Raw genomic sequence first — 26,173 nt, 5'->3', positions numbered from 1 at the left:
GAAAATATGTTATTTACGAGTATAGGTACATGTATGTAAAATAAAAAATCCATTTCTACATAGAATTTGGAACCATATTATTTCTAATTAGACATACATGTTATTTAGTATAAATATAATTTAAACTCTCTTTTTACTGTGCCTGTGACTGGTGGGTACCACCAGTCACAACCCCTCGGTCTGCATGCTTTTATGGTGCATTTGTGTCTTAAATTGTGAGCTGATGTCAGGTATGTTTGACTGACCAGCAGTGGGCCGCTCACTTGGCTTTTTACCTGCGCCCGCGTCGCAGCAGCGCTTTTCACTTGCTCTTGCGGCAGGGATGACAGCAAAGTAGACTTGCTCTTACAAGAATGGAATCCAGCGGAGATCCTTTTCGCTTCGACAAATGGTCTGCTCAGATTTCAGGAGTTGCATGCGCCTCTACGTGCGCGTGTTTCTGTGCGCAAGCACACGCGCGAATATATTAATTCCGAATGTTTTTGTTTGTCAGTGAGGTTGGTCTCAGTAAGTGCGAATCAACCTATACGCGTGCATGTGAGGTCAATTCAAATAAAATAAAATCTAGTTTTAGTTTACGAGGGTTTGAGAGAGACATAGAGTGAGAGAGAGACAGAGAGAGAGAGAGAGAGAGAGAGAGAGAGAGAGAGACTTAAGTGGTTTTAGTCAATAGATAGCCTTTACGTGTTTCTTCAATACAAATTCAGGGATGGCCAAATCTCAAAATTTTAACTCGCCGGCCGGGCAAGTAACTTCAAAAAAGCTACTAGCCCGGCAGAAATGTCGCTGGCCCGGTACATACCACAGTTGATATGCAGTGTTTACATGGCTTTAAAACTCGAAAGTTCAACAAAAAGGGTCACATTTGACCATAATTTTCATTGGTCAGCCGGGCGAGTTGCCAGGCGGTTTCTCCTAGCCCGGCGGATTTTTTACTCGCCCCTGGCGACCGGGCGGACGAGTTGGCCATCCCTAAGTCAAACTTTCAACAGTTTTAGACACACGTTACATAATACGTTCACATGAAAAATATGATATAACACACACTCGCTTTTAAATGTAAAGCTTAAAGCATGATAACAATCGTTGGTACTGAAACTAACCAAACACACTAAAACAAACAAGCAAACCCCCAAAACAAACTAACGGAATGGAACCAAATACCAAAACCCCTATTCAAAAACGCCAAAGAATTTGACAATATTCACCTTTATTATCCAAAGTCGACCGTTACCCTGAAATTTAACGAGGGTCTATTAGACTTATGTCATGTCTGAAGGTCATCAAATCCTTCGAATGTGTAATGTTCCAAAGCTCTAGCTTCACCACCATCAGCAATTAAACCTACTTAAGGCCAAAAAAAAAAAGTCTGTTTACGGTAACCCGACCGACCCTATTTTTTTTTCGCGCGACCCTAGACTTTTTTTTTGGCATTTGGGGGGAAAAAAACCGTAAAAATATGTTTTTTTGGAAGAAAAAAAAAATCCCGACCTATCGACCCTATTTTTTGGGCCTATGTCACCGTAAACAGACCTATTTTTTTTTTGCCTAAACATGTTTTGGTTCAGGTACAGAAGTTGCGAGAGTCGTTGTTCTTTCTTAACCTTCATGTACAACTGTTTAGAATAGCTGGAGGAGGATGCAACAAACGCGATGTAAGAAACTGATTGTTACCAAGGCTAGTTATTTTTGTTGAACTTCTGTCAAAGTCTCCTGGAGGGAAACATGGCGTCGAAAACTATTAGTGTCTTAATTCTCTTGTCAAAAGTTGTTGGGAGTAATCAAAGTACTTTGATGCTTGAGAGATTCACCCAGATGGGTGCAGAAGGGGAACATTATGTTCAGTGCCCAAGTTCATTGTCGAGGTCCTCTTTCCCGGAGCATGGCGTTATATTGTCCGAATCGATCTTGTCTTCGCTTCTCTCATCTGGTGAACATAGGGTTATGTAATCCGATTTGTTTTTGTCTTTGTTGCTCTCATCTGGTGAACATGGTGTGATGTAGTCTGCCTGATCCTCACCGTCACCGTTTTTACGTGGCAAGTGCGGCGTCAGGTATTCGGAATCGTTTACATCTGTCACATTGTTGGTATCTTTTACATCCGTCACATTGTTTGAATAGTTAACATCGTCGGCGTTTTTCTGTGGAATACTCAGAGATAGATAGCCAGGATGTTTCTTGTCCAGGGACGATTCCGCCAGATACTTGGCAATTTCAGGATTTTCTTCACCGATGACGTCATAGTCGCTGACAGGTCTTCCGTTTTTGTCACTGAAAAAAGAGCAAGTAACTGTTGTGCATATGATTGCGTGGTGTGTGAGCGTGTGTGTATCCATGTCCCTCTGCGTGTGTGTGTGTGTGTGTGTGTGTGTGTGTGTGTGTGTGCGTGTGTATGTGTGTGAGTGTGTGTGTGTGAGAGAGAGAAAGAGAGACACAGACAGAGAGAGACAGAGAGAGAGAGAGAGAGAGAGAGAGAGAAAGAGAAAGGGAGGGAGGGAGGGAAAGAGAGAGAGAGGGAGGGAAAGAGATGGGAATGTTAAGAGAGACACTATTGAATTAAAACCGAAAGCTGCATGGTGACCGAGAAGTCACGACAGGGAAAAAACGTCCGCAAAGAGCATACCAATCCTATACAAAAGAGCAGAAGAGGAAGCAACAAGATGAATGCGACATGATAGAGAAATTCAGAACAAGATAGTGTAACATAAGACAAGATCTAGACATGGAAAAAGTGAAACAAAACACAGCAGAGAAAAATGATCAAAGGGAAACAACGCACAAAAAGGATCCACAAAACAGGAAAAGATCCGCAGAACAAAACAGAACAGTAGAGGACACAACGAGGCCGAGCGGGATGTGACAATACAAGACAATGCAAAGAAAGACAAGAAAAGTCAAAACAAAGACAACGAAAAAAAACCGGAGAACAACGAAAGGAAAGACAATGCAAGACAAATCCAAACAACACAAGACGATTAAAGTCCAAACAAAACAAGACATGTTAAGGCAAGTCGACTAACGCAGGTCACGGCAAAGCGAGGCGAGGCAAGACAAGACGCATCAGGATATGCCATTTAAAACAAAGCAAGACAAGACAAGACGCATCAGGACATATGACATTTAAAACAAAGCAAGGCAAGACGAGTCAGGACATGACATTTAAAACAAAGCAAGACAAGACGCATCAGGACATATGACATTTAAAACAAAGCAAGACAAGACGCATCAGGACATGACATTTAAAACAAAGCAAGACAAGACGCATCAGGACATGACATTTAAAACAAAGCAAGACAAGACGCATCAGGATATGCCATTTAAAACAAAGCAAGACAAGACAAGACGCATCAGGACATATGACATTTAAAACAAAGCAAGACAAGACGCATCAGGACATATGACATTTAAAACAAAGCAAGACAAGACAAGACGCATCAGGACATATGACATTTAAAACAAAGCAAGACAAGACGCATCAGGTTATGACATTTAAAACAAGGCAAGGCAAGACGCATCAGGATATGACATTTAAAACAAGACAAGACAAGACGCATCAGGGTATGACATTTAAAACAAAGCAAGGCAAGACGCATCCGGATATGACATTTAAAACAAAGCAAGGCAAGACGCATCAGGACATATGACATTTAAAACAAAGCAAGACAAGACGCATCAGGACATATGACATTTAAAACAAAGCAAGACAAGACGCATCAGGACATATGACATTTAAAACAAAGCAAGGCAAGACGAGTCAGGACATGGCATTTAAAACAAAGCAAGACAAGACGCATCAGGATATGACATTTAAAACAAGACAAGACAAGACGCATCAGGGTATGACATTTAAAACAAAGCAAGGCAAGACAAGACGCATCAGAATAGAACATTTAAAACAAAGCAAGGCAAGACGCATCAGGACATATGACATTTAAAACAAAGCAAGGCAAGACAAGTCAGGGCAGGACAAAGCATGGTAAGTAAGAAGAAGAGAAACATGTCATACTCATAGCTCGGGTTGGTCAAGTCAAGGTCCAGACGTCCGAGTTCTATACCATGCCGCTGACCACGGTGGTCGGGCCCTGCGTAGCGTCCAGCAGGGGTCAGGGAGCTGTAGTCGTGTTCGTCGTCTTGTCTCTCGCGTCCTGTTGAAGGTCGTCTGCGCGTATCGGGCCGGTTGAGACGTCTGCAACGTAATTGTTCCTATATTTTATTCACTGTCAACAGTTTCCACGCACGCACGGACGTACGCACGCACACACATACATACACACGCGCACGCACACGCACACACACACACACACACACACACACACACACACACACACACACACACACACACACACACACACACACACACACACACACACACACAGCGACAAGAAGAAAACAAAATTAAATATGGATTTTTGTTTCAGTCGGAGATTTCAGAATTATTTCTTTCATTTCTGTAACTTGTAGGCTGTAGTCACATGCCATTATTTATCGCGACTGAAGCATCTCGTGTGATGAATGACATCGACAACCATTAGTTGACACAAGAAAAAGAAAGAGGTGGGTCGTCATGAAGTAAAACTGAATCCCTATTCTTTTTTTAAATGAGTGTTACAAATTTAAATCATCATCGACAATCTATCTGTCGTGTAAGGTCGACACTGCAGTACAACATAATGTATTTGTTTATGCAAATTAAAAACATTCAGCGTACACATTTTCAGCAGACGATGTGTGATTTAAATGGGTTTGGTGTAAACCGTCCAATATAAATGATACAGGAGCACTTACTGGTAGGGGGATGGATATAATGACCTTTAGAAGAAAGCATTCATAAATGACTCTTAGCTCATTTAATACGATACTGTTATGTTATACATCATCATGTTTGTTGACACCACACTGAGTTAAGGTTAGTTGCAATAGGTGTGCCTGTTAAAAAAACCACCTATGTGTTTTATGTGTGTGTGTGTGCTTTGTTTTTTGTTTTGTTTTTAATTGCCTTGTAGTTCTTATTTTGATGTGTATTTTATAGTCTTTGACAGACAGGTTAGACGTGTTGAAGACCATGTTCCATTTTAATGTTACCAGTACATGTATTTCTTTTAATGAAAATTAAAGTATTGTTATTGTTATTATTATTGTGATGGTTATTATTATTGTTGTTAATCAATCAAGCCGACTAGAATGAAGGTATGCTTGCATTTCTACAGACATCACCTGTAAACAACGATGACGAGACTTATGAGGATGACCAACACCAGAAAGGCCACCACACCACCAATGATTGAGCCCATGAGAGCAGGGGATATGGATGACGGTTCTTCCGGTTTCACTGTGAACACAATCCAGTAAAGGCATTCATGTTTTATCTTTCTCATAATAATAGTAATCTATAAAAACAAAACCTCAAAATTTATCAGGCACAGTCCTAGGCGCTTCATTGGTATGTAAAACTAATCTCAAAAGTTTGCTGTCAGTTGGCTCGGATGCTGCCTGCATAAATGCGAAGAAGATGTTCATGTCAAGCAGGTTGTAGTCGTTCATTGATTATGTAATGAATTAATAGTAATTGAGATACCATTAACGTTTAATCAATAAAAGTACATACGCTGTCAAGCAGATAATGTTCGTAACTCTTTGACAAGATTTTGTGTTATGTCAAGTCAGAAACATTAGGATCTTAGTTGATTTCAGGAATCTGACATTGTTCCAACAAAATATATACTTTGTCCATCAAGCGTACAGTGCGTCAATGTACCCTGAAAAACCAATGTGTTACAGTCATCACCCAATTTACCATGATGATGCAATATAAATGTGTTGTAAGCATCGACCAATTAACCCTGCAATATTAATGTGATTTAACAATGAACTAATGTACACTGAATTAACCGTATGATTTATCCATAGAACAAATTTACCCTGCATTATCAGTGTCATTTAACAATCGACCAATTTACCCTGCATTATCAGTGTCATTTAACAATCGACCAATTTACCCTGCATTATCAGTGTCATTTAACAATCGACCAATTTACCCTGCATTATCAGTGTCATTTAACAATCGACCAATTTACCCTGCATTATCAGTGTCATTTAACAATCGACCAATTTACCCTGCATTATCAGTGTCATTTAACAATCGACCAATTTCCCCTGCGTTATCAGTGTCATTTAACAATCGACCAATTTACCCTGCATTATCAGTGTCATTTAACAATCGACCAATTTACCCTGCATTATCAGTGTCATTTAACAAGAAACAGAATCCGTTAGTCGCCTCTTATCAGTGTCATTTAACAATCGACCGGTAGTTGCATCTTTGACATGCTATTTATCAGCATACAACAACATGGAAGGTCACACAATAAACAGTATATTTGCATTTTTGCATCATATTTTTTAAAGTATAACGTATTTAACAAAGGTGTTTTTTTCAGATTTATGAATCATCTAAATAAACTAGTTGAAAAAAGGCCTTAAGCCACAAAACACATAGTTTTATACTTACCGCAGTGAGTTCCTAGATCTGCGGCGATGTACCCCGGTGTGCACGTTCTCACAACGGAGACCTGGATCTCTTTTTGGAGTGTTGCATTAATGGTCTGAAAAATCAAGAAAGCCGTGATCGTGAGAATATTGGACTTGCCGAATATTTCGCTGAAAAAATTCTTCAGTAATGGCGGCCAGATAGTTTTGTTGGCTACAATCAACTTTTAGAACTCATTTAGAAGTGGCTTTTTCTGAGCGGAATCATTTATGCGTCAGCACATATGTGACCCTCCACCACGAAATGAGTCACATGTCACCTTTGCATGATTTTCATATATTTACATTTTCCTAAAGAGTTTTTTATGCTCTATCCAGTGGTGACAACCGTTTTAGAAAAGAGCGAAAACTGTTTGAGTTATAAGCCTGTCACTAAGGTGAGCCTCACACCTATCAGACACTCCTCGGACTTATATCAAGCCTAGCGCAGAACCGAGCGAGGTGACATGCGACTCATTTCGTGGTGGAGGATCACATATGTTTTGGCTTTGATGTAAGTGTACAAGCCCTTTTTTTTTCTCGAAATCATGATCATCAATTTAATCCTGTGTGATGACTCACCAACCGCACCAAAAATACCTTTTCAATTTTAACACAGTATCTGAGTATTTGCATACATATTGTTTTAAGCAGAACTATTTTTGCGCAGCAAGTAAACCACAACACTATCACGTGTGTGTGTGTGTACACAACATCGTGATACACGTACCTGTAGGTCAAAGGCGTCGTTCTGCACCGCTGCCGTGAGCAGGACATCACCAGAAGAGCCTGTGCTTTGGGTGTCATTGGAACGAACGATATCTCTGCACAAACAAATCTTCTCAAGTAAAATCCTGTGTGTTTGAGTGTATACAGCTTTCACTTGTTCGGAAGCAAAGAGGCATCCTGAAACAGACAGGAGTGGAGGCCCTTTGTTGCTGCCCTACATGGCAACCGGTGTAACACGAGAAAATTACTCCCACGAGATTTTTACTCCGGAGTAAACATTTCGTACGAAAAGTTACTCCCTTTACGAAAAAAGCACTCCCCCATTTCACGAGAAAATTACTCCCCAAGACAGGTGAGTTCTGAGTAAAAATGTTACTCCCCTGACGAATAAATAACGAATAAACTACTTCACCCAAACACAAGCAATTTAACTTCCCATGCCAGGTGTACGAAATTTTTACTCCCTTGTCCCCTGTTAGTCTTGGTGGTGGAAGGGGTGGAAGGAGGGTAGCGCGACATTCGTGTGCGCAAGATCACTTATTGGCATTATCCCTTCGCCAGCATCCCATTTTTGCGTACGAGATTTTTACTGGAAGTAAAAAAAATGGGGAGTAAAAATTTCGTGGAGGGAGTAATTTTTTCGTGCCTTGGGGAGTTCTTTTCTCGTACGAAAAGTGTACTCGGAGTAAGAAGTTCGTACGAAATATTTACTCCGGAGTAAATTTTCGTGGAGTAAAAATTTCGTGTTACACCGGCATAATGGGCAGTTAGAGAAGAGAGCTTTCACTTGTACAGGGGAAAATACATGTCATTCTGTAAGTCTGTAGGACTGTTTGTTTGTCTGTCTGTCTGTCTGTCTGTCTGTCTCTGTCTTATTATCATTATTATTATTACAGTATTGGCGTTAACGGTTGAAACGAGAAAATACCGGAATAAAAATGGTATGACCTACCGGTTGATTTTTAGAACTACCGTTTGTTTTTGCTGGTAAGACAATTACAAAACCAATACTCTGGGTTGGACTCTTTCTGGTTCCAATGACCAGCCTACTGGGTTTTTTCTGGACTGTTTGCATCATAAAATGTTGCTTACCGGTTTGAAAAAATACTAGCGCCATCACTGTTATTATTTAAGTTATTGAAACATTCCAGTGCGCTATGAGATTTATAGAACAAATCGAGAAAGTGTTTTTTTTAAACGAAACGCTCTAATTATTTTCGAGAATTGCTTTATAAATCTCTCTGTGCACTGTAACTGTTTCAACAATGATATTGTCAGTAACCATAAGAGAACAGAACGTTTGACAAGGCAAATTGTTTTTCTTCTGTTGGCGTTTGAATAAGTTTGTTGACAGGTCGAGTTCGATCTGCTTTTTACATTTAGTCAAGTTTTGACTAAATGTTTTAAGATAGAGGGGGGAATCGAGACGAGGGTCGTGGTGTATGTGTGTGTGTGTGTGTGTGTGTGTGCGTGTGTGTATCTGTGTCTGTGTCTGTGTCTGTGTCTGTGTGTCTGTGTGTGTGTAGAGCGATTCAGAACAAACTACTGGACCGATCTTTATGCCATTTGACATGAGAGTTCCTTAGAATGATATCCCCGGACGTTTTTTTCATTTTTATGATAAATGTCTTTGATGACGTCATATCCGGCTTTTTGTAAAAGTTGAGGCGGCACTGTCACACCCTCATTTTTTAATCAAACTGATTGAAATTTTGGCCAAGCAATTTTCGACGAAGGCCGGGATTTGGTATTGCATTTCAGCTTGGTGGCTTAAAAACTAATGAGTGAGTTTGGTCATTAAAAATCAGAAACTTGTAATTAAAATTATTTTTTTATTAAACGATCCAAAAACAATTTCATCTTATTCTTCGTCATTTTCTGATTCCAAAAACATATACATATGTTATATTCCGATTAAAAACAAGCTCTGAAAATTAAAAATATAAAAATTATTATTAAAATAAAATTTCCGAAATCGATTTAAAAACAATTTCATCTTATTCCTTGTCGGTTCCTGATTCCAAAAACATATAGATGTGATATGTTTGGATTAAAAACACGCTCGGAAAGTTAAAAAGAATAGAGATAAAGAAAAGCGTGCTATCCTTCTCAGCGCAACTACTACCCCGCTCTTCTTGTCAATTTCACTGCCTGTGCATCGAGCGGTGGACTGACGATGCTACGAGTATATGCGCTTGCTGTAAAAATGCAGTGAGTTCAGTTTCATTCTGTTAGTTCGACAGCTTGACTAAATGTTGTAATTTCGCCTTACGCGACTTGTTTGTGTGTGTGCTGGCTGTGCCATGCGTTTTGCTTGCAGACAACACTCTTACCTTATTTTCATTTCAACGTGATTTGTATGACTTATACACATTTTAGTGATTTACTATGAGATTGCAATTATGACAGAAACGTTGTCACTGTTCTGCAGGCTGTACGAATACTACAGGTGCCAGCCATTCATCACATGACAAACATCAACATCACTCTCTCATATCACTTACGGTACTTGTTCAATTACAACAACGGTATTGATGGATCTGGGAAAGGCGCCGTCACATGTCCCAGTGACGTGAGCATTGGTGCAAGCGCTGTCCGTGCAAAGGCCAGGCCACTCTTGATTCTGCTGTACGATTCTAGCGAGAACCTGTGTCTCCACTTCAGTCTCAGTCACGCGGGTACACTCTGTCTGCAGGACGTACTTCAGTGTCATTGTGATAGCTAGTTTGGTATTTTCACGATCTGACACACAAAAAAACCAAAAGAACAAACAAGCGTAAATAAATTAAGTTCAATAAAACCAAATTACCCGCCGATGGTTCAAGGAAGAAATGTATCTTTAATGTTACCTGTTTGTAAAACTATCTACACAGCTAGGAAGTACCTCCAGGTATGATGACATTTTATCTGGTTTCTTCTTCTTCTTCTTCGTTAATGGGCTAAGACTCCCACGTTCACTCATGTTTTTACACGAGTGGAATTTTACGTGTATGACTGTTTTTACCCCGCCATTCAGGCAGCATACGCCAATTTCGGGGGATTATCTGGTTTGACTGTGTTTCCTGCCTTTTATAAATACTTTGGTTTTGCGTCACGAAGGGAATCCTGTTAGTTACCAAACTTAAATCTATAATTTAAAACACAAGTGTGAGGGTTTTTTTCCGACAAAAACTCAATAAGGTGAAAGAGTGAATAACAACATACTGTTTTGTGTTTTCCCCCTCCATTGAGTTTGACCGACCAAAAGTCAATCTCAAGCGAGGTAAACATACATGCGCGTACCATAGACGTGGCAAATTAAAGTGACGGCCATTTGCCCCGGTGAGTGACTGACACCTTTGCAGTTCAGAGCCACAGTTTGTGCTTTTTAAAGGGCAGAAACTGCATTATTACACCCCCTATAGGGTGGTGTATAGGTTTCACTGGATGTGTTTTTACACCCCCTATAGGGTGGTGTATAGGTTTCACTGGATGTGTTTGTTTGTTTGTGTGTTTGTTTGTGTGTTTGTGTTCGCATATAGATCTCAAGAATGAACGGACCGATCGTCACCAAACTTGGTGAACAGGTTATATACATTCCTGAGACGGTCCTTACAAAAATTGGGACCAGTCAAACACACGGTTAGGGAGTTATTGGTGGATTAAGATTCTACAAGGACTTATTCATGGTCAAAGGGAAATAACCTTCTTTACAACCCCGGTCAGTTGGTGGCAGTGAGAATGGGTGCAGTGAGAATGGTTATTTCCCTTTGACCAACGGGGGTGTTTTTCCTATCTCGAAGGAATTTCTTGTTTTGTTCTGTTTCATCAGAAAACAAGCAGAGTAGGATAATTTAGGATCATCTTTAAATCTGGCAATTAGCGGTGATTAGCAGTTTATGATAGAAGCAAAAAGATCGTCTCAGTGCTCGGGTTGAACCGAACGATTCCGAAGCGCGTAAATGTCGTTGTAAATATAATCCTTCTTGTTATTCTTCCGTAGCAATAGGACCCAGTGGCTGAAAAAGAGTGGTGTGAGACTATCCAATGAGATTTCCCCGACGTCTCAATATATAGCAATAAATGATTAAGTCATGACATGGCTTGTCTCTCTCACGTATGTAGGACAAAGCAACACATCAACCCGATATGCTCTGCGTCTGGCTACAAGAGTAGGCGCAACAACATTCGGGGCAGGCATACGGTTGTCAACAGGTGAGTCAAAAATCGCAACAACGCAAACACCACCACCACCACCACCACCAACAACAACAATAACAACAACAACAACAACAGCAGCAACTACAACAACAAGGAACTGACAAGGAACAGACAAACATCGTTACAAATTAAATTCATTGAAGAAACACTCTCTCCCGTGTTAACAGTTGGGCTCACCATCTTAGATCTGGCCAGACTAGACATGGGATTACAACTAACACCCCCTTTCACTTCCACATGGTCACATACCAAAAATGAATTGCCTGGGTGCCCTCTTTTTTTTTCTTTTTTCTTTTTTTTCAAGAAAAATAAATTTATTACGTAGCCTAACAGTTCATTCGCGGAGCATCAGCAAGGGTTCAATCGAAAGAACGACGCATATGCTGCTGCTTCACGTACACAAAATAACGATGCCTGGGTGCCCTCTGTGCACAATGGTTTTTTTGGTATGAATTATTTTTCAATATAATAATTCCTAAACGATTCAAAATCACTGCAGCAAGCAGTAAAGATTTGTTTTTTCCAAATATGTTTTATTCAGGCAATTTTACAATTTGTCATGCAATGCATAGAAGTCAGATGATAATTGAGTGTTTGTTATTTTGTTTGTTTGCTTAACGCCCAGCCGACCACGAAGGGCCATATCAGGGCGGTGCTGCTTTGACATATATATAACGTGCGCCACACACAAGACAGAAGTCGCAGCACAGGCTTCATATCTCACCCAGTCACATTATTCTGACACCGGACCAACCAGTCCTAGCACTAACCCCATAATGCCAGACGCCAGACGGAGCAGCCACTAGATTGCCAATTTTAAAGTCTTAGGTATGACCCGGCCGGGGTTCGAACCCACGACCTCCCGATCACGGGGCGGACGCCTTACCACTAGGCCAACCGTGCCGTGAGTGGATATGACGGATAAAAACATATTCAATACAACATACAATCAATTATAATAAGTGCTGTTCTACAAGGGTGAAATATGAAGCCCACTTCAGCCTAAATTTTTCATAATTCAATTCTGTACAGTGGATATGTTTATCGATCTTGTATGTGTAGGCCAGTTCCTTAAAAAAAAAGTTCAATGTTGGCTTTACTTTATTTATTCTACATTTGGTTTGCAATAAAATACAATCAAAACCTTCATCAGTGTTTGTTATGCCGCCTGCAGTACAGATATTGATTAATGGTATGTGACCAAATGGAGGGATGGTCTGAAATGGTAAGCAAAGCTGTTTTCACGAGAAGGGGTGTGCCTTAGAAATCAAAATAAACACGCTCGCTGAGTGTGCAAAAAAGTGCGCCTTGAAACTGACCTGATGCGAAGACGAAGCACAGCAAAACACAAAGAGCTACAATCCGGGGGAACAACATTCTTAATTCTCTGTTCCAGTACTTGTATTAGTTTTTGGAAGACAAGTCCCCTGAACCCTTGGAGCTTCTTTACAAACGAGAAGTGTAGTGGAACACGAAACTTGTAGTTACTGTATTTGTGACCCTCCACCACGAAATGAGTCGCATGTCACCTCGCGGGGTTCTGCGCTAGGCTTAATATAAGTCCGGGGAGTGTCTGGTAACAGTGTGAGGGTCACCTTAGTCACAGGATTATAACTCAAACAGTTTTCGCTCTTTTCTAAAACGGTTTTCACCACTGGATAGAGCATAAACCACTCTTTAAGAAAATGTAAAAATATGAAAATCATGCAAAGGTAACATGCGACTCATTCCGTGGTGGAGGGTCACATTTGAGGTGTTAACCAATCTGCGCAGAGCGATTGACTTCCTTGTTGCCTCATTTACATCATAATGATTTCACTTGCTTAGAAAGCCGTGAATAGAACTGTGGAGTCCGGTCTGTGCTGAGACACTGACAGCTCGATACGCGTGTATTTCTTACATTCAATGAAGTGCCGTCATATGCACTCATGTAAATGAAACAAATACGTTTTTGAAGAAAGAAGATGTGTTATCTTAGTATGCGTTAATGCCCCACGGCGCCTCACGTGAGGTTTACAGAACGATGGAATCTGTCACAAAATAAGCAATTCTAATCTTCTGAAAAACACTTGCAATAGCATTTAACAGCATTACTTAAATGTCACAGTTCGTTTGAATGGCTATTTAGAATGCGTAAACCGCACAGCAGTTCTCGTGGTGTACTGTGTGTAAAAGCCTGACAGTGTCCTTAGCCAAAACCTGATGGTTTTACTTTACGGGAGGCGGAGGGTGGCTTTAAGGCTAGTTGTTAAGCAAATTTATTATATTTTAGTGACACAATTGTAAAATAATGTAGAGAATTTGAGTTATGGGGGCAATTTGGGTACATGGTATTTGATCATAAGACAGTTGATCAAACGACACTTACAAAAGCAACCAAACAAAGATAAAAGAAACGTGACGGAGATTTCAGATTCAACGCTCAACTAGTCTTTTCACCAAGCATCTAAAATATTCTAGGTTTACCGAGTGCGCCAGCCTATATGTTGCATTGTAACTTATTGTTACCCGTTCATTAAGTCACAATTGTAAAGAGCTAACTTTCAACGGCAAATAGGCGAAGGCTTTGAAAGAGAAGAAAACACAATATTCAATTAGTATTTATGCCAGCCAATCGTGTGCCTTGACTGTTAGCCAGACGACAGACACAAACACAATTTGTTGTCACTGCGATCGAACCAGATCTTTTCACTCCACTGTGATGTGTATAGGATATAGAGGGAGTTGCCGCACTGAGAAGAAATACTAAACAAAATAAAACCCTCAGAGGCGTTTTGATGCTATTCAAACCTTCAATTGATAATTGTATAATGCACAATACAGTTACAGAATAAGGATTATCTGTATAGTTAGCAGCTCCGCCGTGAGACTTAAACTGACACCATAATGTTTAGTAAAATGTTAGTTGAATGCAAGGTTTGTCGGCAAGACTTTAATACGTACTTAACATAGAACCCTGCTTCACGCAGTGAGCGCCTTTGTTGGCATTTTTCAATGTTGAATAAACTGTGTGGCCTTTTTGCAACGTCGACAAATGTTCAAAGGCAACCAGAAGGCTTCACTGAAAAAGCAACTAGCATGAATGCTTCTTTTCAAACATTCAACACCTTTGACCAAGAGGCAGTTTCAATTTGTATTCGAAGCGAAACAGACCTGAATAGTAATTGATCGTGTGCCAGAGTGCTAACATGTTGTATGTAAGTGTTGGTGCGTTCAGTGAAGAAAATGGCATTTCCATACTGTGAATGAATATAAAGGACTCTCTATCTCTTTCTCTCTCTCTTACGGACACAGTGTCACTGAGCGACACTCGGCACGTGCGGACCGTGTCAGCGATGACAGTGGTCCTAGGCAGGCGGGTATACCGGACTTTTGGAAACAACCCAGACAGCAACAACAGTCACAGTGTCACAATAACTCGCAACCACGTCGGTCACAGAGAAACCGCAGATAGGATAGAAAGGACCACCCATGTGAAATTACTTTTCTTACTTACAACGTAGAAAACCTTTACAAAAAACTTTGTGATAACTCTTTTATGAGATATGTGGAATCTTTTGACGTTGCTTGCTTGACTGAAACTTTTATCAATGAATCGTTTGACGTAAATGGCGTGTTTTGAGACCATGATACATTTGTTGCCCCAGCATATAAACTGTCGCGACAGGGCAAGCACTCGGGTGGCGTGCTGCTACTCATTCGTAAATCACTGTCCAAATTTGTGAAGGAAGTGAAAATGAACTGCCGTAATACTGTGTGTGTAAGGATTGATGAGTCTGTGTTTAACGTCATGTTAATGTCATGTTAATTTCATGTTACGTTGCACCAGAGAGCAGTCCTGTTCATGACTCACTTGAACTAAAGGATGGCATATTGATTCCCGAGGAAAATATGCTACAGACACTTGGAAACGAAGATGTGTATTTTATGATATGTGGTGATCTCAATGCAAGGACAGGGCGGGTGCAGCCAAAGTTAGAAGACATGTCAAATTACACTCCAGGTTGTGACGATGAGGACGGTCGCATGGAGAGAGGCTCCAAGGACACAACTGTGAATAATTTCGGGAATTCCCTTTTAAACCTATGTTTCATGTTTGACTGTGTGATTGTGAATGGGTTTTGCAAAAGTGATGCTGATGGTGATTTTACTTATGTATCAACACACGGGAGCAGTGTGATTGACTATGTTATTATGTCCGAGGACTTGTTTTCTACAGAGTGTGATTTGAAGGTCGGAGATCGAATAGAGTCGTGGCATTTGACTGAGGAATTTGTGTGGTCAAATACCAAAGACGCTGTCCAGAAAGAGACCCAATCGGAAAATGTTGAAACCAGAATTAGGTGGTCGGATGATTGTGCTGGAAGATACAGAGACGAACTGCACTCGGACGAGTTTAACCCCTTCACTGCCACAGTATAACAGCATTATCCGAACGGTCTATGGGAAAGAAATGTGTTTAGAACCCCTACAAGTACTTGGACAGTGGTTACCTCCCATTTAGTTTTCAGAAATGTCCTGAAATGTTGTTGACACAAATCCCACGTATGAGATACGGTTATGGGCGTAGGACAAACCGAAAATGACCACGTATTATATATGGGGTGGGCAGTGAAGGGGTTAAAGAGTGTATGTTCAAGGCTCAGACCGCTCTCAGTTCAGAAGTGGATGCGTCCATAGATGTCTTTCAAAACGGGTTGTACGGTGCTGCAGCTTGTATGTTCAGGACTGTTGGGTAAAAAAGAGATAATGCGAATGAATGGTTTGACGAGGAATTCAAGCAAAAAAAGGTCATTGTAAAGAGGCTTTTAAACAGAGCAAAAATAGCGGGTACATCACGAAGCGTCCCGGTACCGAAGCGTCCCGGTACCGAAGCGTCCCGGTACCAAAGCGTCCCGGTGCCGAAGCGTCCCGGTGCCGAAGCGTCCCGGTACCGAAGCGTCCCGGTACCGAAGCGTCCCACTATAACGCGTCACAGGGGTACCGGGACGCTTTGGTACCGGGACGCTTCGGGACGCTCCCGCGCAGTAGGGCACGAAGCGTCCCGGTACCGAAGCGTCCCGGTGCCGAAGCGTCCCAGTACCAGTCACCACGCACATCCTCGGCTCGCATGCCAATGTATTTTGCAATCACTTGGTCTTGAACGTGCACAAGACAAAAACTTTCATACTGGGGTCTGAAGAGTACTCGGGTCCAGCGCGAGCGTTTTTTTTTATTACCCAAATGAACCCAAACAAACCCAAATTAACCCAAATGATACAATTTAAAAGTCGGAGGCAGAACTGAAAAGATTTTTTCCGACGCTCACGCTTAGTGAAGCCAGAAAGCGTGTGTGATAACAGACATATCCCTCTTGTGAACGGAAGCCTACGGACTTTTCCCCCGAACTTGTCCACACGGGTACAGTATTTCCAAATTGGTGTGTTGTGAGTACAGATCTAAAGTAAAGTTGGGGAAAAGTTGGACAAAAAGTGATTTTTTTTTACCGAAAGCAAATCAAGGTCTGTGCAAAATTAAAAAAATCAGTGAAGTCAAGGTCAAATCAAGGTCAAGATTAAATTTAAAAAAAATAAATATGGTTAGTCAAGTCAAGGTCAAATCAAGGTCAACAAGGGCGGATCTGGGGGGGTTACACGGGTTACGTAACCCCCCCCACCCCACCCCCCCAAAAAAGAGGTAATTTATTGGCTCAGGATGCACCAGATAGCTCTATTTTGCTTCTTTGAATACAAAAAAATTCAGGGGGGGCATGCCCCCGGACCCCCCTAGAGGCTTAGGCGCCTTCGGCGCCGTCAACTTGTATCTTCGCAGTCATATTGTAACCCCCCCCCCCCCAAAGTGAATTGATCCGCCCTTGGTCAAGGTTTAAAAAAAAAAAAAAAGTCTAAGTCCTGTGACGCGTTATAGTGGGACGCTTCGGTACCGGGACGCTTTGGTACCGGGACGCTTCGGTACCGGGACGCTTTGGTACCGGGACGCTTCGGTACCGGGACGCTTCGGTACCGGGACGCTTCGGGGTGTCCCCAAAATAGCATAAGCAAGACTATGAAGCATGTCGTGAACACTATGTTCAGGAACGAAAAGTTTATCAGGAACTTTTGGAAAAGAAGAAAGTGGATTTTGATGAAAAGAGACTGTTAAGGTTAAAACAGGTAATTAATGACCCTAAGATGTTTTGGCAAACTATCCAGTCTCTAAACAGAAAGTCGATGGTATATATAATGAAATATCGACGGAGCAGTGGTTTGACTATTTTTGGACTGTCTTTGAAGCAAGTCAGGAAGCTGACAGGGATGATGTCCCACAAGGAGACGGGGTTGATGATCATGTACCAGTGTCACTTTTGAACGATGCAATCACCACAGAAGAGGTTAGAGCAGGCATGAAAAAAATGGACTGGGTGGCCGAGTGGTAACGCACTTGCGCTCGGAAGCAAGAGGTTGCGAGTTCGACCCTGGGTCAGGGCGTTAGCAATTTTCTCCCCCCTTTCCTAACCTAGGTGGTGGGTTCAAGTGCTAGTCTTTCGGATGAGACGAAAAACCGAGGTCCCTTCGTGTACACTACATTGGGGTGTGCACGTTAAAGATCCCACGATTGACAAAAGGGTCTTTCCTGGCAAAATTGTATAGGCATAGATAAAAATGTCCACCAAAATACCCGTGTGACTTGGAATAATAGGCCGTGAAAAGTAGGATATGCGCCGAAATGGCTGCGATCTGCTGGCCGATGTGAATGCGTGATGTATTGTGTAAAAAAAATTCCATCTCACACGGCATAATAAATCCCTGCGCCTTGAATATGTGCGCGATATAAATTGCATAAATTTTTTTTTTTTTTAAATCCCTGCGCTTAGAACTGTACCCACGGAATACGCGCGATATAAGCCTCATATTGATTGATTGATAAAAAATCTCAAAGTTGGAAAAAGTGCTGGCCCGGATATGATACTATGTGAAATGCTTAAAAATGCGAATGACGTGGTCATAAGTTATTTGGTACAGTTATTTAATAAACTGTTTGATTCTGGAATCTTTCCCAAAGAGTGGTCGAAATCCATAATTGTGCCTATATCCATAAGAAAGGCGATGTAAACCAACCAGATAATTACCGTGGAGTGTCATTAACCAGTGTCCTAAGCAAAGTGTATACCCACATTTTAAACAAACGTCTTACACACTGGGCAGAAGAATAAAACAAGGTTATTGAGGAGCAAGCTGGTTTCCGAGCAGGCTACAGTACAGTTGATTATATATTCACTCTGCACGCCATAGTTCAAAAGCACTTGGTCCGAAACATAAAACTGTACGTAGCTTTTGTGGATGTTAAAAAAGCTATTGATTCTGTCAACAGGAATGTGTTATGGTCTGTTCTTAGAAAAAAAATGGCATAAACGGAAAGATGTATAAGGCTCTGCAGGGAGTGTATAAGTCAGTAACGGCATGCGTGCGGGGAAATGTACGTATTCCGGTTATTTTGACTGTCCTAAGGGTGTGAAACAAGTGTGTCTGTTGAGTCCTTTGGTGTTTTCATTTTTCATTAATGAATAAGCAGTCCATATAAACTGTCCAGAAAAGGGAGACACGGCATCCAGCTGATCACTGGCGCCATTGAAATGTTCTTACTGCTTGTTGCAGATGATGTCGTGTTGTTGTCAAATACTTGGCAGGCCTGCAAAACCAGTTGAGTATTTTGAAAGAAGAAGCGGATAAGATGTCACTCACTGTACATTTAGATAAAGCAAATATCATGGTTTTTCGTAAAGGAGGGCACTTGTCCGCTACTGAAAAATGGTGTTACGGGAATGTAGAACTCACAGTAACAAATGCTTACAGATATTTGGGGATTTCACTACAAAGCTGAGCATAAACAGCGCTCTGACAGAGCTGAGTAGGAAAGGAAAAAAAGGTGTCATAGAGATCCAGAAGACCATGCGTAAGTTTAACACGACAGACCCATGTCTGTTTTGGAAACTGTTTGATACACAGATCGAGCCAATTCTGACATACGCAGCAGAAGTCTGGGGTTTGGAGGAAGTGCAGACAATAGAAAGGGTTCACACTTTTGCAATAAAACGTTTTTTAAATGTTCCTTTGCATTCTTCAAACAAAATTGTGTATGGAGAAACTGGTCGATATCCAGTTTATCAGAACAATTGTGAAATGCGTTAAATACTGGATTAGGTTGACCAGGCTGCCTACGACACGTATTATCAGACAGGCATATGAAATGTTATTGACACAGTCTGAAACAGGTCGAGAAAATTGGACAACAAAGGTGAAGAAAATATTGATCGAGAATGGCTTTGGTTTTGCTTGGTTAAATCAAGGGGTTGGAATGGAGAGGCAGTTTATTAATCGGTTTAAGGACAGACTTATTTGTTGTTATAAACAGAACTGGCAATCTGAAATAGAAGAAAATGAGAAATACAAGTGGTTTCATTCTTTTAAATGTACATTTCAGTCAGAGAAATACTTGTCTCTTACTGATGAGTGAAAAGGGACAATTTGGCAAGATTCAGGCTGAGAACTTGTGGTTTTAAAAAGTAATAAGCAATGGTGTGTAATTGGGGAGCAAACACAATGCTGTTTATGCCCAGTGTGTGCGGAAGAACCAGAAGATGAAATACACTTCCTCTTTAAGTGTAAATTTTATGAGAATTTGAGGCAGAAATGTTTAATTCTAAGCTGCACATCTGTTCAGCCTGATATGGAAAATGTGTTTCGACTGTTTTCATCCAATGATATGAGGATAGTTAGATCGCTTGCAGCTTTCATTGCATCGGCACTGAATATGAGGAATAAAAGAATGGATGAAAACTGAAGTATTTAATTATACAAGTAAGAAATATTTAATAATACTAGGGTGGTCCGTGTCCGTGTCCATTTTATTCTTTATTTTCATTTTTGACTCACATGCGAAGCAAAAGTGAGTCTATGTACTCACCCGAGTCGTCCGTCCGTCCGTCCGTCCGTCCGGACGTCCGGACGTCCGTCCGTCCGTCCGTCCGGAAAACTTTAACGTTGGATATTTCTTGGACACTATTCAGTCTATCAGTACCAAATTTGGCAAGATGGTGTATGATGACAAGGCCCCAAAAAACATACATAGCATCTTGACCTTGCTTCAAGGTCAAGGTCGCAGGGGCCATAAATGTTGCCTAAAAAACAGCTATTTTTCACATTTTTCCCATTTTCTCTGAAGTTTTTGAGATTCAATACCTCACCTATATATGATATATAGGGCAAAGTAAGCCCCATCTTTTGATACCAGTTTGGTTTACCTTGCTTCAAGGTCAAGGTCACAGGAGCTCTTCAAAGTTGGATTGTATACATATTTTGAAGTGACCTTGACCCTGAACTATGGAAGATAACTGTTTCAAACTTAAAAATTATGTGGGGCACATGTTATGCTTTCATCATGAGACACATTTGGTCACATATGATCAAGGTCAAGGTCACTTTGACCCTTATGAAATGTGACCAAAATAAGGTAGTGAACCACTAAAAGTAACCATATCTCATGGTAGAAAGAGCCAATAAGCACCATTGTACTTCCTATGTCTTGAATTAACAGCTTTGTGTTGCATGACCTTGGATGACCTTGACCTTGTTGGTAGGAAAAATGTGTAAAGCAGTTCTTAGTGTATGATGTCATTGCTGTAAAGGTCAAGGTCAAGCATGTGAGTCGTATGGGCTTTGCCCTTCTTGTTTAGCTTTAAAGTGATGTTGATCCTTTTAGAATGTTTAGCATTGCAACAGTATTGTTCTACGAGAATTATCTGGGAGTGTGAGAGGAAGAGTTGGTGTGTGTGCGTACGTGTGTGTGTGTGTGTGTGTGTGTTTGTGTGTGTGTGTGTGTGATAGAGAGAGACAGAGAGATTCTGTGTGTGTTAAAGTGCTTGTGCAAAAGTGGTTGGTTCAGTGTGATTGTCGGTATATCTTTGTAAATATTGTAACTCCCTTTGTTTAAAGGGCTTTTTAAAGCTGATGACAATAAACCCTCAAAGCGTCTCTCTCTCTCTTACGCATGCACATACACACACACAAACACAATCAACACACACACTGACACACACGCAAAAACACACACACACTGACACACACGCAAACACACACACACACACTGACACACACGCAATCAACACACACACACGCACACACTGACACACACGCAAGCACACTGACACACACGCAAGCACACACACACACACACACACACACACACACACACACACACACACACTGACACACACATATAACGCACGCAAATACACACACATAAACTTCAGATTGCAATTGTGTTTATTTCATCACACGAGAAAGAACATGTCGGGATTGCCGGATTGTTGTCGCAAATCAATCGTATAATTATAGGCCGAGGGACAGGTACAGGACGTTTTGTACTACTTAAAAAAAACTCCAACTATTTGTTTATATTGTGCTTAAGACAAAAAGTTGTTCAGAACGAAGATAAAATGACTGGTTTCAAGCTTTCGCAGTTTTAGCCCTGCTCACGTACATTTTCACAAATCAAGAAGAAAAACTTTCAAATTTATACATGAAGAGAGCCATTCGGTCAACGTTACATATCAATATATTCGTTTCAACTCTCGAGCTTCTTAAACCTGTCACGCTCATAGGACAGAACCAGAAGTATGCAGTCGAACATAACTTGACAGTGGCGTAAAAATGTGCACTCTACCCGGCACAGTAGAGGTCAGTGTGGTGCGTCACTGAGACTCCTTAAACGGTACCCATTGTTGTTCACCAGGGTAGAACGAAAACAATTAAGAATAGTACTAAACAAGATGGTATTTATCGTTTAGAACTGTTCTTCTAAAGCAATGGATAAAATATCATTTTAATAAAACAAAATCCTCTGCTCACCCCTCGACCGGACTTTACCGAAACACAATTATAATGATCAGCTCTTTCATTATGTTGTTTTCCTTTATGTATAAGTATCATACGGTTCCATGACGTCATTGTGTAGCGCATTAGGACACTTCCTGCGCTTCGTGTGGTTCTGAAAAAGAAACACGGTTGCAACTTTCCTTTTGACTGTGTGGGGTTTTTTCTCAGCAAGATGGACATTAGTGGCTCTTGGGGTGGTTAGAGACAGTTATTTTGGCCAGAAGTATATTTTTATTTAACTACAAAAAAAAGTCAATGTTCTGCCATCAAGCGTCAGTATTGTTCCCCGGCCTCGGTCTTCAGTCATTGACGCATACATAGAGAATAATACATGGCTTGCTGTGTCGTACCAGATTTACACGAGTTGGGTTTTTTTAAGATTGAACTGCGAGCGAAAGTGAGCTGTTCACTATTTGAAAAAGCAACGAGTGTAAATCTGGTACGACACAGCAAGCCATATATTCTGTTGATCCTACATACTGTACTTACGTGTATTTCACTCAAAACGTCGCGCAGTGGAGGAGTCCAAATTGAAGACGCTTCATTTGAAACCTCATCTACAGTCGAACCCACTTATAAGAAAATCGCTTATAAGAAACATCCCTGCCAAATGCCTTCTTTCTTCTACTTAAAATTCTCATGATAAGAAAAACTCCTTTATAAGAAGGCACCGGTTATAAGAAAGGATTTGTTTTATCTCCCTTGACAAAATTTCCTCGGATATTGGAAACAAACTCAATTAAGATTTACAGTTTTTGCAATGCTCGCACCGGATGTGATCCAGACTGACTGGAAGGGCTAGACAGGCAACTGAATGGAAATTTGGTGTGTTCAAATTTCTCATTTGTATGTTGTCAAATTACTGTGCAGAATAATTGCAACACTTGAACTTTAAGCAATGTTCCCTTCACGTGCCTGTTATTTGTTGCATCCTCAGACGCAAAGCGCAATCCTTTGTTATCCATACTGTTGAAGGTCCACCAGCAAAGAAAAAAAGAACCACTTTTATATTAAAGGCCCACTCTGCCTAACATAGTGTGTGTGTGTGTGTGTGTGTGTGTGTGTGTGTGTGTGTGTGTGTGTGAGCGTGTGTGTGTGTGTGTGAGTGTGTGAGTGTGTTTGTGTGTGTGTGAGAGTGTGTGTGTGTGCGTGTATGTGTGTTTGTGTGTGTGTCCGTGTGTGAGCGTGTGTGTGTGTGTGTGTGTGTGTGTGTGAGCGTGAGCGTGTGTGTGTGTGAGTGCGTGTGTGTGTGTGTGTGTGTGTGTGCGTGTGTGTATGTGTTATTGAAGGGGGGGGGGATCGGTAAAGAGGGAGGTGCTTCGCTGGCTGGTTTGAGTACGTATGTACGTGTCGGTGAGTACGTGCGTGCATGCATTTGTGCTCCAGGGGGGGGGGATGAGAGTGGGAGGCAATGAATGTCCTTCACAACTGTCTTTACCTGGTTGAAAAATATGCGTTCTTTTGAATTTTGTAGCGTGCCGAAGTGACACGTTCGCTTGCAATCACGACTTGTTTGACTTGACTCTGTATAAAACAGTTTATGAAAAGGTAAAACAAGAAAAAGATTACATAATATACACTAATCGTACAGCCAGTGACATATCCTCCACGAATGTGTTTTTCTTTTTGATGTACCTTATCTGGTTCATATTTTACGACACTTAGAAAATGACGAAAAATCACAGCAACGAATGAGTTGCGTTTCTTTTGCCGCCTACTGTACATCCGTCAAATTCTTGGAATCCTTAACACCGTCGGCGTTTTTCAGTGGAATACTCAGGAATATGTTATCAGGATGTTCCTTGTCCAGGGACGATTCTGCCAGATACTTGGCAATTTCAGGATGTTCTTCACCGATGACGTCATAGTCGCTGACAGGTCTTTCGTTATTCTCCCTGAAAAGAGAGCAAGAAAGTTCTGCAAATAGTATTTTTACCCACTAAATAAAAGCACTTCATTTTATTTTCCCCAAGAAAGCTATAAAGGCTGTATAGTACTGCCACAGAAGACGACGTTGTAGACTCATAAGACACACGAACACCTGCTCTGATAAACTCCACGAGCAGATAAGAAGAAAGTTTAACTTCGCCATCAATCCTGAATGAGGTGTGTGTGTGTGTGTGTGTGTGTGTGTGTGTGTGTGTGTGTGTGTGTGTGTGTGTGTGTGTGTGTGTGCGTGTGCGTGTGTGTGTGTGTGTTTGTATGCGGGCTAACCAAAGGTCGAGACAGGAACATTAGGACCGAAAAGGACAAGGCAATCATAGAAAAGAGTACAAAAGGTTAATATGATCGGCTAGGTAAGGGCCATTCGGACCAAAACGGGCAAGGTAATACTGGAAAAGAGAATTACAGGAAGCAACTAAGACGAATGCAACATGACAGACATTTCAGAAGACAGAAAATGGTGGAACAAAATACACCAACAAGACATATCAAGGCAGATCAACTGAAACAAAACACAGCAGGGGGGAACAGCGCACGAAAATGATCCATAAAACAGGAAAGAAATACGCAGACAAAACAGAACAGATCAGGACACAACGAGGCCGAGCGGGATGTGACAAGACAAGACAAAGTAAAGAAAGACAAGACAATTAGTCATTCTTCTTCTTCTTCTGCGTTCGTGGGCTGACTGACACTCCCACGTACACTCGTGTTTTTTGCACGAGTGGAATTTTACGTGTATGACCGTTTTTTACCCCGCCATTTAGGCAGCCATACGCCGTTTTCGGAGGAAGCATGCTGGGTATTTTCGTGTTTCTATAACCCACCGAACTCTGACATGGATTACAGGATCTTTTTCGTGCGCACTTGGTCTTGTGCTTGCGTGTACACACGGGGGTGTTCGGACACCGAGGTGATCGAGTCTGCACACAAAGTTGACTCTGAGAAATAAATCTCTCGCCGAACGTGGGGACGAACTCACGCTGACAGCGGCCAACTGGATACAAATCCAGCGCGCTACCGACTGAGCTACATCCCCGCCCGACAATTAGTCATAAGAAAGTCATAAGAAAGCAAAACAAAGGAAAACAACAAACGGACAGACAATGCAAGACAAATGTAGACAAAGGAAGAAAAGACACGTCTTAGCAAGCGAGACAACGAAAAACAATAAAAAACGACGCAAGGTAATTAAGACAAATTCAGACAACACGAGACGAGACTAGTCAAAACAAAACAAGACAAGGCAGGATATGTGGACAAACACAGGTCATTACAAAACAAGACAAGACAAGACAAGACGCGTAAGGGCAGGACAAAGCAAGACGAGACAAATCCAAACAACGCTGTTTGTTTGTGACTACTTTTTTTGTTTGTGAAAACAAGACAATGAAGAACATGTCGACAAACGCAGGTCATTGCAAAACAAGGTAACACAAGACGCGTCAGGGCAGGACAAAGCAGGTCAAGTAGGAAGAAAATAAACATGTCATACTCATAGCTCGGGTTGGTCAGGTCAAGGTCCAGACGTCCGAGTTCTACTCTATCTTGCTTACCACGGTGGTCATGACCTGCGTAGTGTCGAGCAGGGGTCAGGGAGCTGTAGTCGTGTTCGTCTTCTTGTCTGTCGCGTCTGGTAGTAGTAGGCCGATTGATGCGTCTGCAACATTCAAGGGTAAGATATTTTACAAAGGCAAATTCACACACACACGCACGCGCACACTCAGACATGCACACAGACACGCACGCTCGCACGCATGCACACGCACGCACACACACACACACACACACACACACACACACACACACACACACACACACACACACACACACACATATACACAAGAAAAACGACATTAAAT

The 26,173-nt window shown here is 41.4% G+C and overlaps 2 protein-coding genes across 2 annotated transcripts in view; both read right to left on the bottom strand.

Annotated features, from left to right (window-relative positions):
- Positions 1–405: 405 nt before the first annotated feature.
- Positions 406–13,110, bottom strand: LOC138978775 (uncharacterized). Its single transcript, XM_070351560.1, has 7 exons — positions 12,774–13,110; positions 9,759–9,996; positions 7,256–7,349; positions 6,509–6,602; positions 5,215–5,329; positions 4,007–4,186; positions 406–2,271 (listed from the first exon to the last, which is right to left on the bottom strand). Exons 1-7 carry the CDS (start codon positions 12,829–12,831, stop codon positions 1,842–1,844), a joined length of 1,209 nt encoding a protein of 402 aa, XP_070207661.1. The 5' UTR covers positions 12,832–13,110; the 3' UTR covers positions 406–1,841.
- A 10,554-nt stretch (positions 13,111–23,664) lies between these two features.
- The window catches only part of LOC138978773 (uncharacterized), a 37,597-nt gene continuing 35,088 nt past the window's right edge, over positions 23,665–26,173 (bottom strand). Inside the window, exons 11-12 of the mRNA XM_070351559.1 lie at positions 25,868–25,971; positions 23,665–24,262 (exon numbers count right to left, since the gene is read on the bottom strand). Of these exons, the coding sequence (XP_070207660.1) occupies positions 25,904–25,971 (68 nt within the window). The 3' untranslated portion in view covers positions 23,665–24,262; positions 25,868–25,903. The remainder of the gene's footprint in view (positions 24,263–25,867; positions 25,972–26,173) is intronic.

Source organism: Littorina saxatilis, linkage group LG10 (assembly GCF_037325665.1).
Source record: "Littorina saxatilis isolate snail1 linkage group LG10, US_GU_Lsax_2.0, whole genome shotgun sequence".
Lineage (NCBI taxonomy): Eukaryota > Metazoa > Mollusca > Gastropoda > Littorinimorpha > Littorinidae > Littorina > Littorina saxatilis.
This window is presented reverse-complemented; position numbering and strand designations above follow the sequence as displayed.

What these genes read in the sequence shown, in the direction of transcription:
- LOC138978775 (XM_070351560.1), bottom strand. Translation starts at nt 12,831, where the DNA reads ATGTTGTTCCCCCGGATTGTAGCTCTTTGTGTTTTGCTGTGCTTCGTC. An exon ending in ACGACGCCTTTGACCTACAG is followed by an intron (nt 6,603 to 7,255) that starts GTACGTGTATCA and finishes TTGATTTTTCAG; the next exon opens with ACCATTAATGCAACACTCCA. An exon ending in AGATCTAGGAACTCACTGCG is followed by an intron (nt 5,330 to 6,508) that starts GTAAGTATAAAA and finishes TTGTGTTCACAG; the next exon opens with TGAAACCGGAAGAACCGTCA.